Source organism: Sarcophilus harrisii, chromosome 2 (genome assembly GCF_902635505.1).
Source record: "Sarcophilus harrisii chromosome 2, mSarHar1.11, whole genome shotgun sequence".
NCBI lineage: Eukaryota > Metazoa > Chordata > Mammalia > Dasyuromorphia > Dasyuridae > Sarcophilus > Sarcophilus harrisii.
The window spans coordinates 614,514,667-614,528,664 of NC_045427.1; the positions used below are offsets into that span (position 1 = coordinate 614,514,667).

The following is a 13,998-nucleotide window of genomic DNA, read 5'->3' on the forward strand; positions in this document are numbered from 1 at the left end:
AAGTGGAGGAAAGACCAGAGAGGGCTTCCCTTACCCCTTATTTTCCACCCCTCTCCACTTCCAAGGAAAAGTGACAACTAGATATTTCTTCAGGGTAGTATACCCTCAGATCAATGAAATCTGTGATTTCATTGGCTCTGGGAACTTCCAGGTGAGAAAGATCCTTCTACCAGGGCTGGTTGGCACTCTCTACAATGTCAAGTTGCTTATGACACTGATTTGCTAAGATCCCCCTAGACAGTATGTGTTAGAGACCGGAGTTAAGCCTAGGACTCATGGCCAGAGACCCTTACGCTATACACAGCCTGCTGCTCTCTGTCCAGACGTTTGGCAGTTTGGATGAGTCCACTGATGGGATCGATGGTGAAATATTCCCAGTCTCGGTTCCCTGCAGTCTTCAGGAAACTGTAGCGAACAGCACCATTGAGCCCTTCGTCTTTATCTGTGGCGTAGACTTCGTAAACGTTTGACCGCAGGGGGATTTCCTATTAGAACACAGGGAGGTTTGCCAGTTCATTCTCAGATTATTTGAATCTTCTGGACTCCTTAGAGAGAATCCCAATTCCTAGAAGGAAATCCCCGGATATTTGTGGGATCTTTACGTCATTTGTGCCTCTGCTTGGGAACCGACCCTTCCTCTGCACCTTGAGGGGAAAAGCCAAACTCTGACCCACTGCAGAAGAATTAGACAGGTCCCATCTCCCTCCTCATACTCTCTTGAAACCAATATAGATTTCCTAAGTTTTGGCAAAGGCAGTACTATAGGGAGCCTAGTGATACCCAGAAAACCCAGAGCGACACTATTTTCTTCCTTGTTTGAGTGGAACCTTCCAGGCTCCCCTAAGATCTCTGTCCAGGTTAATGGTTGCTACAATCCTGTTATCTCAGAGGTCTGCTTCAGGATGGGAAGGTGGGGAAGTGTCAATCACACCATCCCTCCTCACTTCCAGAACAGGACTTGACCTAGCAGACAATAATTGTGTTGGGGGTGGCCATGAGAACACGGGCAATTTGTGTCCAGAGGGATAGCTAGCACTTTTGGTGCTGGGGACAAGTAGCAAGCTGGAGTAAGCAGCAGTTCTCTCAAATCAACTTTGTAAATACATGATGTAAAAATAAGAAGCAAGACAAATGTTGTTGAGAAGAGGAAGTTACTCTGTACCCTCTACGGAGCCCCCTTCCCTCTAGGTCTGAGTTGGGATGGAGGTGGTCTGGGGGGGAAGGAACAACATAGCTCATACCTCCAAGATGTGGAGGATGGTACCATTGGGAGGACGGACAAAAACTGGCCGGTTGTCGTTGACGTCAATGACTTCCACGTAGAGCATAGTGGTACCCCAGAGTGGGGGCTGCCCCCCATCTGTAGCCACCACTGTCAGGTTGAACCTCTCATAAGACTGTAATGGCCTCCCAGTTGCTACCAAGCCTGAATCCTTGTCGATTTGGAATGCCTCTGTCAGGGCAGAGAGTTGTCTTAGGGAATGGCTCATTGCCCCCAGAATTTCAAATAGGAAAGAGATCAGTGGGCACTTGTATAATAGTCATGTCTATCACATATCTGACATCTTTTTTCCTCTCTAGATTTTCTTTGAAGAGCTCCAATAATGAGGAGCCCACTACCTCCCAAAATAACCCATTCTACTTTTAGATAACTATTTGTTAGAAAACTTTTCTTTACATCAATTGAAATCTACATTTGTGACCTTGACCCATTGTTCTAAGTTCTACCTTCTGGAGTAAAATAGAAAAGAATAATTACATTTCTATACGACAAGTCCTTCAAATTCTCACAGCATCTATCATGTCCCTTCTAAGTCATCTCTTTTCCCAATTCCTACTTTTTCCTCTAGTTCCACTAGGACATCCAATGGAAGAGCTGTCGCTCATCCTGTTTCCTGCTTATTCTATATCATCCATTCCCTGAGTCTTTCAATATAACTTGTTTTTATGGTAATATATATTATATCTTATTATTATTATATCTTATTATATTATATATAATATATATTTTTATATCTTTATATATATAAAATATCACATCTCTTACTTAACTCCCAAGGCATGCTGACTAATTCTTCCTACCTAAGAAACCAAAGTTGAGTGGGGAAGTACCCAACCCATGGTCTCCTAAGAAGGGAGTGGTGGACAATCCTGGTGTCCTAGCGGGAGGAGCCAGTTTCAATAGTCTTTTCCCTACTCTTTTCCAAGCCTCCTAATAAGGCAACTCACCTACACCAGGACCTTCAATGGAATAAGTCAGTTCTCCATTCTCCCCTTCATCCTGGTCAGTGGCCATCATGGTGATGACCGAAGTACCTGCTGGCTCATTCTCATAAACACTGGTGCTGAATTGAGGCTTGGAGAACTGAGGTCGGCAATCGTTGACATCCAGCACTTGTATCACCACCTAGTGTTTGGGGGGTGGTGGTGGATGATGAGCACAAAAATCATTCCCCCATCCCCCTATAGACGAAAGATAAAAGGTCAAGGTCTTCTGGGTGTTTGGACATAACCATGAGGCACCTTAGATGAGGGAGGGGACACCAATGAGTTTCTCAGGGTGGGGTTCTATTTTTTGTTTATGGACAGGACCCTTCCCTCTAAGCCTGAGCTCTGTGAATACTTTTTAATTCTTCCCAATTTTAGATGTTTTCCAACTTAGACACACATCTAAAAGTCTAGATCTGTATATAACTATGGTTGACAGCCTTGACTTGGGGTCCCATTTGTTGAGTGTTTGCCCCATGATCTTGATCTTAGATCATTTAACCTAGTGATCTGACCCAAACTGCTCCCTGTTCTTGACCTTTTGGTAGGCTGTCCTTGAGCCTGGGTAACCCATCAGTAGTGATTCAGGTTCTATTAAAGGCTTCCTCTGATGCCTCATCAAGCATGGAAGTTTCAAAGGCTAAGGCTATGGAAGCAAAGAGAAAAGACTTTGAATCTAGGGAAGGAGATGTATTTTGTGTCGGGTGACCAACTTAGAGGCCCATGACCATACCACCAGCCTGGTGCCAAGTTTTTGTGTCATTGAAGTTTTTGCAGTTCTCAAAAACTATCTACAAATGCTGCAATCTGTGTTGATGGAGAAAACACCCACCTTGGAAAAAACCAGATTTTGAAGTAGGAAGGATATAAGCTCTGTTTTTCTGGCAGAAAAAAAATATCCTACTTAGAGTCAGGAGGAGGATGGTTTTGAAGGGGCCAACCATTTCCATAAAATCTCCATTTATCCTAGTCTGATATTAGAAAGCTACTCTCTTTTTCTGTCTCTCTGTGTCTTTCTCTCTCTCTCTATACATATATATGTATGTGTGTGTGTGTGTGTGTGTGTATATATATATATATATATATATATATATACTGATATACTCTTGCTTCTGTGCCATTCAGAGACCCTCAGTAAGGTGCTTAGCACAGCACCTAACACTTAAGTACTTGGTAAATATTGATTGATTGATTGACTGAATGAACATAAAGCAGGAGTGAGGATGCTAGCAATAGTGGAACCAGGAAGATGTGGCTTTTCTTACACATCTGGCAGTCTCTATTTCATGGCAGAATCTGCTTGCAATGACAAGTGACCTCCATCCCCAAAATACTATGTCCTTCCAAAATCATCCCCTACTTCCCCCACTTCAATACCCCTTGAAGCCACATTGCTCACCTGGACCGAATTCTCCCTGCGGTTGCTGGGTACGTCCCCAGGATTGTCCTTGGCCAAGGCTGTAAGGATGTAATGAGCCTTCATCTCTCGGTCCAGGGAGGACAGCACATAGATGTCTCCCTAGGAAAGTAAGAGAAGCTGGTTTTAGTCTCTGTTTTCTTTGTCCAGCCCTGGCCAGTCTAAGGTCTAAGTGCAGAGAAGACATTAGGTGATAGCTAGTTGTTCCCAAAGAAAGTGGGAAAGTGTGTTTTCTTGCTGGGTGAGATCTGTGGAAGGAGACTCATCCTTGCTAAACTTTGTATCTCCAAATTAGGAGAGGTGGCTTCTGCCACCCCTGATATGCTGCAATTTTTTAATTGTTTGTACCTTTTGGGGACATCTCACACTGTTCGTGATTGTTCTATTAAGAAACTAGTGATGCATTCTTTCCCAATCTCCTTCCTCTCTTTCTTCAGGGAGGTGTTTAATATTTCTGGGTGGGAGAAACTTGGACTTTGTTTTGAAATGCACATTTTTACTTCTATTTTAGTTAATATAAACAATATTAGCCAAGCAAGCTGAGGAATTGTATTTTACTTATTGCTCACATGTATATAGGAAGGGGACAAAGCATCTTTTGTTCAGAGACAGGAAACTCTCTGGTCAGTGAATGATGACTTGGGGGCTGGGAGCTAATTTATAACTGCTGGAAAAAATTGGTGTTAAACTTGTAAGCCTGGCAAAGATCTGAGATCAATATCTTAATTTGAATCATGAGTTGGTAAAAACAATAGGTTAATAACCTCCATCCTAGAGAGTTTCCTAAATCACTGGGTAATTAGTACATATCAAAGATGAGACTTAAACTTAGGTTTTCCTGATTGCAAGCTCTCTATCTACTTGGCCACATTGTCTCTCTATAAAAACATACATTTGTGACTGATTTAAGAGTATGGAGTTTCCCATACTCTATATAAAGTACGCAGCAGAAAATGAGGAAATTGGGATTTTCTAATGTAGGAAGAATTATTCATAAATCTCTTAATGGCTATAAAGGGTAAACATAATGGTGACCAAGTGTTCTGCTTCTCCACTAAGACAGAAGGAGAAGAAATTAGTTTAAACTAAGAGATTCTCATAAATTCTAAGAATTATTTGATAATTAGCATCACTGGCTGGTACAATGGCCTTCATCAATTTAGAACTGAAAGGAAGCTTAGAGATCATTGTGCTTCCGCACCCATTTTACAGAGAGAACAGAAGTTCAGAGAGGAAAAATAACTTGCCCAAACAGCTTGTTAGTGGCTGATCTGGGACTTGAACACATATTTCCTAGTCCAGTGATGTTTCCATAAAGTCATGGGGAGGCTCAAGGTTGCTACAAAACTGGCTATAATGGGAAATGAAATCTCAATAAATCTGGGAAGGTTGAACCCAGAGGAATGGAGAGGAATGTGATGACCCCTAAAAGTCTTTTAAGCCAACTGTCCTGGGATTCTCAGCCATTACTCTTCTTCCTTCTTACTCCTCATTATCTCCAATGAATTTGCCATTCCCCCTTTACCTTGTAAATTCCTTGAGATGAGGGACAGTTCCATTTTTCATTTTCTCCTTCAAACCCCCAGTATATACATGACACCTGGTATATAATGGGTGCTTAATAAATGCTCAGTGATTGATTCATTTACCGTGGTGGGGTTGATCCCAAATTTGCCTTCTCCATCACCCAGGCTGTATTCTATGAGGGCGAAGGGGCCCGAGTCAGCATCAGTGGCAGTGACAGTGAGGATGATTGTGCCCACCGGTGCATCCTCAAACACAGATTCCTAAGGCCAGGTAGGAGGGCAGAAGGGAGAGAGATTCCAGGCATCAGCAAATAAAGGATCTCGATATTTCATTTCCCCTCTAAGCTTGGGAGTTCAAGGCAAGTCCTTTTATAGTAATGATTACAGATAGCATTTATATAGGTTTGTACAATACTATCTCACTTTGGTAATAACTATATGAGTTAGGTGGGTCCTATTATCATCCATACTTTACAAATGAGGATACTAAGGCTGAATAAGGTCAAATGTTTTGTCCAGCACCACATAGCTTATAAGGCGGGATTCAAACTTGGGTCTTCCTATTTCCTGGTTCAGCCCTCTAATCCTTCTCTAACAAGATGCCTCAAGATCAAGGTCTGGTGGGTTGTGGATAGGGGCTGCATTAAATCACGGGCTGACCTCCAAGTGACATTCTGCACGATATCACAAATCCTTGGAAGACTTCCCCAAGGGCTTGTTATGTTACGGAATTGCGCCCATCCTGCTCAATAATGGCAGCCTGTCCTTGCCTACCCTGCACACCCTGCACCGCTCCCAGGAGCCTCAGTGATATCAGATCATCCACCTGATAGGAGGGCTGATCAAAGATGGGATTGTTGTCGTTGATGTCTACAATCTCCAGGTAGACGGGGATCTCTGCAGCCCTGGGAGGGGAGCCATTGTCTGCAGCTTGGACGGTGAAGTTGACCCAGTGTACTTCCTCATAGTCCACAGTCCGGTTGGCAATGATCTTTCCTGAAATACAGAGGAATCCACCATTCTCTCCATGTCTTCCCCAGTAAGAGTGATAGCTGAATGGCCCATGGAGCTAAAATCTAATTTGGGAGGCAAGTGTAGGGCATCAGAAAGAAACATCAAAGTACCTGGGTTCCAATCCTATTTGCTGTGTGGGTGATCTTGGGCAAACTACTGCCTCTTCTATAAAGTGAAGGGGTCATTTCCAAAATTCCCAGCTGCATTCTCAAACTCATCCTCTTCTGTTTCCTCCAGCAGATTATATTATATTCCTTTAACTTTTAGTCTCTCCTTATCTGCTGGCACCTTCCCTGCACCAACACAACCATCTTTTTCTCCTCTCCTTGCTGAGTCACTTAACTCTTCTAGCTCCATAACATTGTCCTATAATTGTCCTTTTCTTGGCTAAAGTTACTGGAAAAAGTCATCTCCACTTGGTATTACCCCTTTCTCTCTTTGAACTCTCTTCTAAACCTCTTCCCTGTACCTTTAGACCTTATCCATCATTCAAGTGGGAGGACCCCCTCCAAATCTCCCCATCACCAAATCCAATGGCCTTTGTCTCAATTATCCTCCCTTCTCTGTAGCATTTATTACTACTGTTCATGGCTTTCTCCTTCTAGATACTCTCTCTTAGGGTTTTCTTGCCCACTTGCCCATATCCCAAGGTTCTGTCCTGAACTCTCTTCTCTTTTTTGTCTTGGTTCCAGGCAGTTTCTTTTCTTGTCTGTTCCCTAGGTTTGGAATGTTCTTCTTCAGCTCTAGATTCGGTGGTTTTCCTTTACATCCCAATTAGGGGAAGCTTTTCTTAATCCTAGTACCCTCCCTCTCTTGACTTATCCTATTTATCCCATATGTAGTTCCTTTGTAAATATTTTTTGCTTGTTTCCCCTCATTAGACTATGACTTTTGTGACAGCAGGGACTGTTTTTTGCCCCTCACTGTATCTTTAGGGCTTTGCACAGTGCCTGACACACAATAGACACTTAAATGTGTATTGACTGACATGATTTTATCAGCTCCCATGAGTCCAATGACCATTTCTCTGCATGTCTATGCAGATTTATCCAGTCCTAACATCTCTCTTGACCTCCAGTCTTGAATCACCACCTACTTTTGGACACTTTAGTTGGCTGTCTCACAGCATCTCAATTTCATCACATCCATAACTGAACCTTTATCTTTCTCCTCCAGATCAACCCCTTTCCCAAGCTGGTAGCATCCAGCTGGCTAGGTGGGCCTGGATTATGTTCTAATTACTCTTTGGGGAGGAGTGAAGAAGACCCCAGCAGTCTCAAATAGTCAGCACCAACCCTTCTAGAGATAGCTTTCTCCCTTGGCCCTCTTGCCCCTGACTGACTGCTAGTATAAATGGGGAGGTGGGTGAATTACTTTTCTTCGTGTACCAACCCAGGGCTGGACACGTCCCTTCCCCTCATCACTGGCATGGTGTGGACACTAAAAATGAATGGGAATGTTGTCACCCTGAAGCCTGGCCCAAACACAGAAGAAGAGGGAAGGAAAGTGGGGTGTCAGCCCGGAGAAATGGCAATAGACCACCAATCCCAATTTCCCTCGGATTAGAAAAGAGGCTCATCTATTCTCCCTCCAAGAACACTGTGGTATAGTCTGGGTGTCCAGCCTACCTGCTGAGGAGTCTTCCAATTGGACGTACCCTGGGGGCACCAAGTTGAGCAGGGTATAAGTGATCTGCCCATTGACCCCCTTGTCTGGGTCATAGGCGGACACGGCAATAAGCGTAGTGCCCGGTGTTGCCCCCTCCAGGACCCTCTCTGTGTAGTAGGTGATCCCAAATGGCCGGAATTGGGGCGTGTTGTCATTGACATCCAGAATATTGACTGTCAGCTTGGCTGGGAGGGGGAAGACAGATGAGAGACAGTGATTGGGGTGCAGGAGGGGGAGGAAGAAGCAATTTCACCTGAGGGAGGATGTCTTCTTGCTTCCATTCTCAAGGTGCTGCTCATCTTGGGAGGGAGGAAGGTCTGGGTTAGAGATGGTTATTTAGGATGCATAGGGACCAGTGGGCTGGAACAAAAGATCTCCTGGGGCACAGGGAAGTTAAAAGGTAAAAGCTGAGGGGGCTCCAGAGTTAGCCTGGCTGGCCATCTCTCTAGGAGTCTGCAGGAATTCCACATAGGGAAATGATTGCTAAGAAAACCTCTCTCTTACCCAAGCAAATCCAGACACGTTCTTGAGAACAGTCCCCAATCTCAATTCTCAGCTGCCCCAACTTTCCTCCAATTTATCTACCCTGTTCCAAATGCTCTACAACAAAAGGTTTCCTATTCTTTATGGCTTACAAAGTGTTTTCTTCACACCCATCTTGTGAGGTATGTAATGCAGGCAGGTTTTTAAAAAAATTTAAATATGAGGAAACTGAGGCACAAGGACTTGCCCAAGATAAGATAATATGGGCCATAATAGCCCAAATATCGACTGCCCCCCCATAGAAAACCTAAGTGTAGTCCTTACAATGTTATTGTTTTGGCGTGTATATGTATATATATATATATATATATACATCCATGTATGAAACATTTATGTGTATATGTGTAATAAAGATATTTTCCCTTTCAAAAGGAAATTATTCTAGGGGCATGCTGGTAAATGATTAATAATAATTGTCTAAAAAATGTACAAAAGCCCCCTATTTTGGTTTAATTTGAACTGTTAATATTTTCTCCATCCCTTTCAAAAGTCAATCCACAAAAAAATAAAACAAAGAAGTCCAGATTTGTGGTATTTGCCAATTTCTGAGGTGTAAATAAGAAATTAAATAATTTTAATTTGTTTAAAAATTCCTACCTCCTAGGGAAGTATACTGTGTCCCTACCTTTAGTTTTTGAGAGTTTGTGTCTGAGCTGGCTTGGGTATGCCCCTGGAAATAATGCACATTTCAGGATAGCTTATGTTTGGATTAATACAGTAAGTGTTAGGGGCTTACTCAGATCTGCCTCCAAATCCACTGCTATTTCTAATGTGCTTTAATGTAAAAAGGAAGTCCTGGGTTCAAACCCTGCCTCAGATGCTTATAGACTTGTCAGATATGTTACTTAACCATCAAACCTTAGTTTACTCATCTGAAAAATGGGGATAATAATAGATATTTCACAGAATTGCTGTGAGGATTTTGGAAACCTGACAGTATTTTATAAATTTTAATGATGACTTCTGTCCTTTACACATTAGGACCTAAGTTCCTATGGTGAATCGATGTCTTTTCTGATAAATTTTCATGGTTTGAGATTGATCATGGTGGGTTTTGGGTCTATGCTCATCCTGACTCATTTTATCTGGAGAGACAAAACTTCCCATGGCTGGTGAGCTTGGTCCTGGTCTTTGAGACCAGCTTAGGGAATCGCTGATGAAGAAAAGCAATTTTGCATGGAAGTAAGCCCTCCCAAATCACCAGCAAATTACTGAACTTTAATCTCCACCTCCTTCCCACTCCAAGATGATTCTACTCCCACGTATCCAGTGCATTCTAAATCCCCCTTCCTTTGAGACAGCACATCAAAAATAGCTTATTGACATGCTCCTTCTAAAGAAATAGGCAACAATTTATAGTAGAATCAGATCACACTCGATAAGTTTTAAGTGTGGGAGTGGCCAATTGGATTGAGCTGTGGCTCTAACCAGTTCTAAGATTAGTGAGAGGTCATCAATTACCAGCACGACTCTATTTAGAGAGATGTAGTCAGAATTTCAAATACTCATCCTGATTCAGAGTGAGTAGACTTTTTTGTGAATGAGAAGGGCACTTTCTGAAGTCACTATCAACGCCAACAACTGTCCTTGTGGGACATGATAACCCAGTCTTCCTCTGATCACTACAAGGTGTTAAAAGCAGAAATGAGCTTAATCAGAGACTTTCAGTCCAAACCACTAGGGAAGATATTAATGGCTCTTTTTTTTTTTTTTTATTCCCTCAATAGTATTTTATTTTTTCAAATATATGTTAAAGATAGTTTTCAACATAAATTTTTGAAAGATTTTGTGTTCCAAGTCTGATATAGATTATACACGTACAGCCCTTTTAAACATATTCATATCGTGTAAGAAAAATTAGAGCAAAAGAGGAAAATCATGAAAAAGAAAAAAGCGAGCAAACAAAAAAGCTCAGCATCAGTCCATGTAAGTCTTTCCAAGCTTTTCTGAAATCAGAGTGCTCATTATTTCTTATAGAACAATGATATTACATTATAACATCTCCTTTCAATATCATGAAGCTCAGGGCTTCTGATTTCCTGGTTTTCTAGCTAATAGACCTCTGCTGATTTAGGGCTAGGGAGACTTCTAGGGAGGATGTGTAATCTTAGGTCTCCTAATTCTCAGTTCAGTGAAGGGATTTCTACACTGGGCAGGGGCTTGGATTGTATGACCTTGACCTTCCTTTCCAATGATTGTGATTGGAGAATAAAATATTCTCCAGATATATGGGACTTAGAGAAGTTCTCTTATTCCTGACCCCAAACAGGATGACTTTAAAACATCCCAGAGACAACGGATATCTAAGGGAAGGACACTGTATCCTCCCCTTGAATATCCCATTTCAGTAACAACTAGCACTCTGTCTAATCTGACTTTGTTTTCCTGACTCAAGAACACAAGGCTCCACCAATGCAAGGTGGCAGGAAGAGGCATGGGGAAAATCCCAGAAGATGCTACCTAATCTGATATTTAGACTGAATCCAAATGTGAGACACTGAAGGAAGAGAAGGATCCTGCAACTCCTTCATCAAAAGAGGAATCTGATTCATTTCTTTATATGTTTCCTGGATTTTTCTTTCTAAAGTTCTTCCCTAGTTGTTGTTGTTGTGGTCCAGTTGTTTTAGTTGTACCTAATTTTTTGTGACTCCATTTGGGGTGCTGGAAAAGATACTGGAGGGAGTTTGTCATTTCCTTCTCATTTTACAGAAGAGGAAACTGAGGCAACACGGTCAAGTGACTTGCTAATAAGTATCTGAGGGTGGATTTGAACCCAACTTTTCCTGATTCTAAGACTGGCACTCTGTATACTATACCACCTATCTGTCTCAATAGCTTAAACCTATTCTTTCTGATTATACATATTTATCCTGCATCAATCACTGCTCCTTGTCTTCTCTTTTAGATTTGAATAATCCTAGCAGTAAGAAAAGCAAAGGACTTCAAGACCCAGGCTTGGATTACACACTTACTAGCTATGACCTCGAGCAAATTATTTAAATTCTCAGAATCTCAGTTTTCTCAAATGTAAAAGGTAGATAAGAATATAATACCTACTTCACAGAATTACTGAGGTTGGGAGGGAGAAGCTCTCAACTCTTAAATGCAACAGAAAGATATGCTATTCATAATAACTTTTATACCTCCATGGATCTGGGAACTCACTTACCATCCCCCAGATTCAATTGTAATCCATTCACATTTTCCTTTTCATGGATTTTTATCTATATCTTTCCATAAATCCACAAGAGCTATCCATGGTTCTGGAGATCTTTGGTCTAGATCTTTTTATATAGTTTGTGATTATCCAACATGATTTTTATCTGTTGTTACTTACAAGTCTGCCTTCTTTCCCAGTCATATATTATTATTATTATTTTAACCTTTCTTGTGTCCATTGTTATATAGTAAATTCTCCAAACTTTGATAACCATGCATCAATTTCCCTTTTTTCTCTGTCCTTTCATCCATTGGTGAGCACCTCCTGGAACTTCCATTTCTCCAGATTTTGACACAATATCATACTCCTCTTTTAGCTTTTCTTTTCTGAGTTATCTTCTCTGAATAGAATGTAAAGTCCCTGAAGGAGGGACTGCCTTTTTTTTTTTGCTTGTATTTGTACCCATGGCACTTAAAACAGTATCTGTCACATAGCAAATATTTAATAAATACTAGCTGATTTGGCTTGACTAATTTTTTGATGTAATGTAAAATAATGTAATAGATAATAGTAGATAAATAATAAAATAATCTTATGCAATGAAAAATTAAATATATTTAATGTAAAGAGAACACAAGAAATTCCTCTAGTATAATTCATGGAAAGCCATGGATGAGGGCCTTTAGAGATGGGCAGACATGGATGGATTATGGTCTGCATTATTGTAAAGAACACCTAGATTGATGATGTCACATTAATTGGATTAAAGTTTCTTAACCTTTTGTTATGTTCTGGATCACTTTGGCAGTGTCTGGTATTCTCAGAATAATGTTTTACATATTAAAATATAGTTATCATTTTTTAAAAGTTCACACACCCCAGGTTAAGAACTCCTATGATTAATAGTTAGGCTCTTAGAACATATAGATAATGGCCAAATGTGGCCTAAAGTTTTTGCAGACATTTAAGCTATTGGGCCAAGCAGGTAGGGGCCTCTCTTACCATTGGGCACACTCACGGCATTCTCAGGCAGGTCACTGGCATTATCTATCACAGAAATTGTGACTTCATAGGTGGCAACCAGTTCTCGATTCAAGGGCGATTTCACCATCACGGAACCTGCCAATTCAGACCAGCCCTATCATTAGTCTCATTGGAAGTTTCCCGGAAGTCCCTGCCTTAAAACAAACTCCCTTATTTTCCCTATTCTTCCTCCTAGTTTCCCCTTCTACTTTTATTTCCCAGAAAACAAAGGAGGGAGAGATGAAATAGATGCTAAGAAATGATTTCTTATCCTACACACTTCTTTGGTGTTGTCTGGCTTGGAGTCCCCTACCTGCACCATTCAGGGTTCAGTTCAACATGCAGACCTCTTACTATTGGCTAGTGAAGCCTTGGACAAAACCCCTGGGTCAGGACCTCCTCCCCTCCCAATATTAATAACCAGGTAGAATCATATTATTCCTATATCTATATCTATAGATAAATATGGATATTGAGGGCAACTCAAAATGGAAAAAGAAGTCCCAGGATGTGGGTTAACCTGGTAGGTGTTTGTGACAATAGAGTGAGTCAGTGTTTCCCTTTGTCTTGGTATATGTGCATATGCGTGTATTATAGAATATGTACATACACATTTATATTTATATATGCCTCAGATCTTTTTTTTTTTCCTTTCCATTTCTGTCTCCCAGAGACACCATCCAGTCACAGAGGGATTTTTCAAACCTCAAATATGAATGTTTGTCATTCACAGTAGGGGCATGGGATTCCCCATCCCCATGGGGAGGAGCTGAAAGGGCCATTCTTTCCCAAATTGTGAAATGATGGCCTCTAATTCCAACCCCAAAGCCGTGTGAAACTTCCCCATTCGCCTTCCCCATTGTTTCCCCAGCTGCTGTGTGGGATTCCTGAGGACTAACGGTCAGGTCCTCACTCCTCATAAGCCCCCCAGACCAATGCGGGCAGTCACTTACCCCAGCAGCGGCCTCCTCTGCCTCTTTCTCCTCCTCTAATTCCCCCTTCCCAAGTCTGGGGAGTAGGGAAAAGGGAGGGGATGGCTGGATTCAGTCTGCAAAGGCCAATCTACCACCTTGACTGATGACGGCCCAGTGGGCAGCCCCACAGGATGGGGAAGGTGAGGAATGGTGCAGTGGATATGAAGAGAGACAATGGTATGAAGCAGACAAGAGATGAGATGGGAAGTGATAGAGAAATAGAAAGCTCAAACCTGTGGGCCTGCCAGCCATGAGAAAGAGAGAAAAGGATTAAAACCAGTTAGTTCAAAGCATAGGAGAAGTAACCAAAGGTGGGGGACATAGGAAGAGAGACCCCAGAACAGGGAGGCAGAGTAGAAGAGAAAGCTGAATGGTAAAAGGAAAGGGAGGGGGAAAAACAGAGGG

General features: G+C 41.8%; 1 protein-coding gene across 1 annotated transcript in view; it reads right to left on the reverse strand.

The window, feature by feature from the left end:
- CDH23 (cadherin related 23) overlaps window positions 1–13,998 on the reverse strand; it is a 575,832-nt gene that overhangs the window by 11,834 nt on the left and 550,000 nt on the right. The window contains exons 47-54 of the mRNA XM_031956552.1: window positions 12,599–12,715; window positions 7,854–8,078; window positions 6,038–6,207; window positions 5,335–5,472; window positions 3,668–3,787; window positions 2,230–2,407; window positions 1,242–1,453; window positions 294–485 (exon numbers count right to left, since the gene is read on the reverse strand). Coding sequence (XP_031812412.1) covers window positions 294–485; window positions 1,242–1,453; window positions 2,230–2,407; window positions 3,668–3,787; window positions 5,335–5,472; window positions 6,038–6,207; window positions 7,854–8,078; window positions 12,599–12,715 — 1,352 coding nt within the window. The remainder of the gene's footprint in view (window positions 1–293; window positions 486–1,241; window positions 1,454–2,229; window positions 2,408–3,667; window positions 3,788–5,334; window positions 5,473–6,037; window positions 6,208–7,853; window positions 8,079–12,598; window positions 12,716–13,998) is intronic.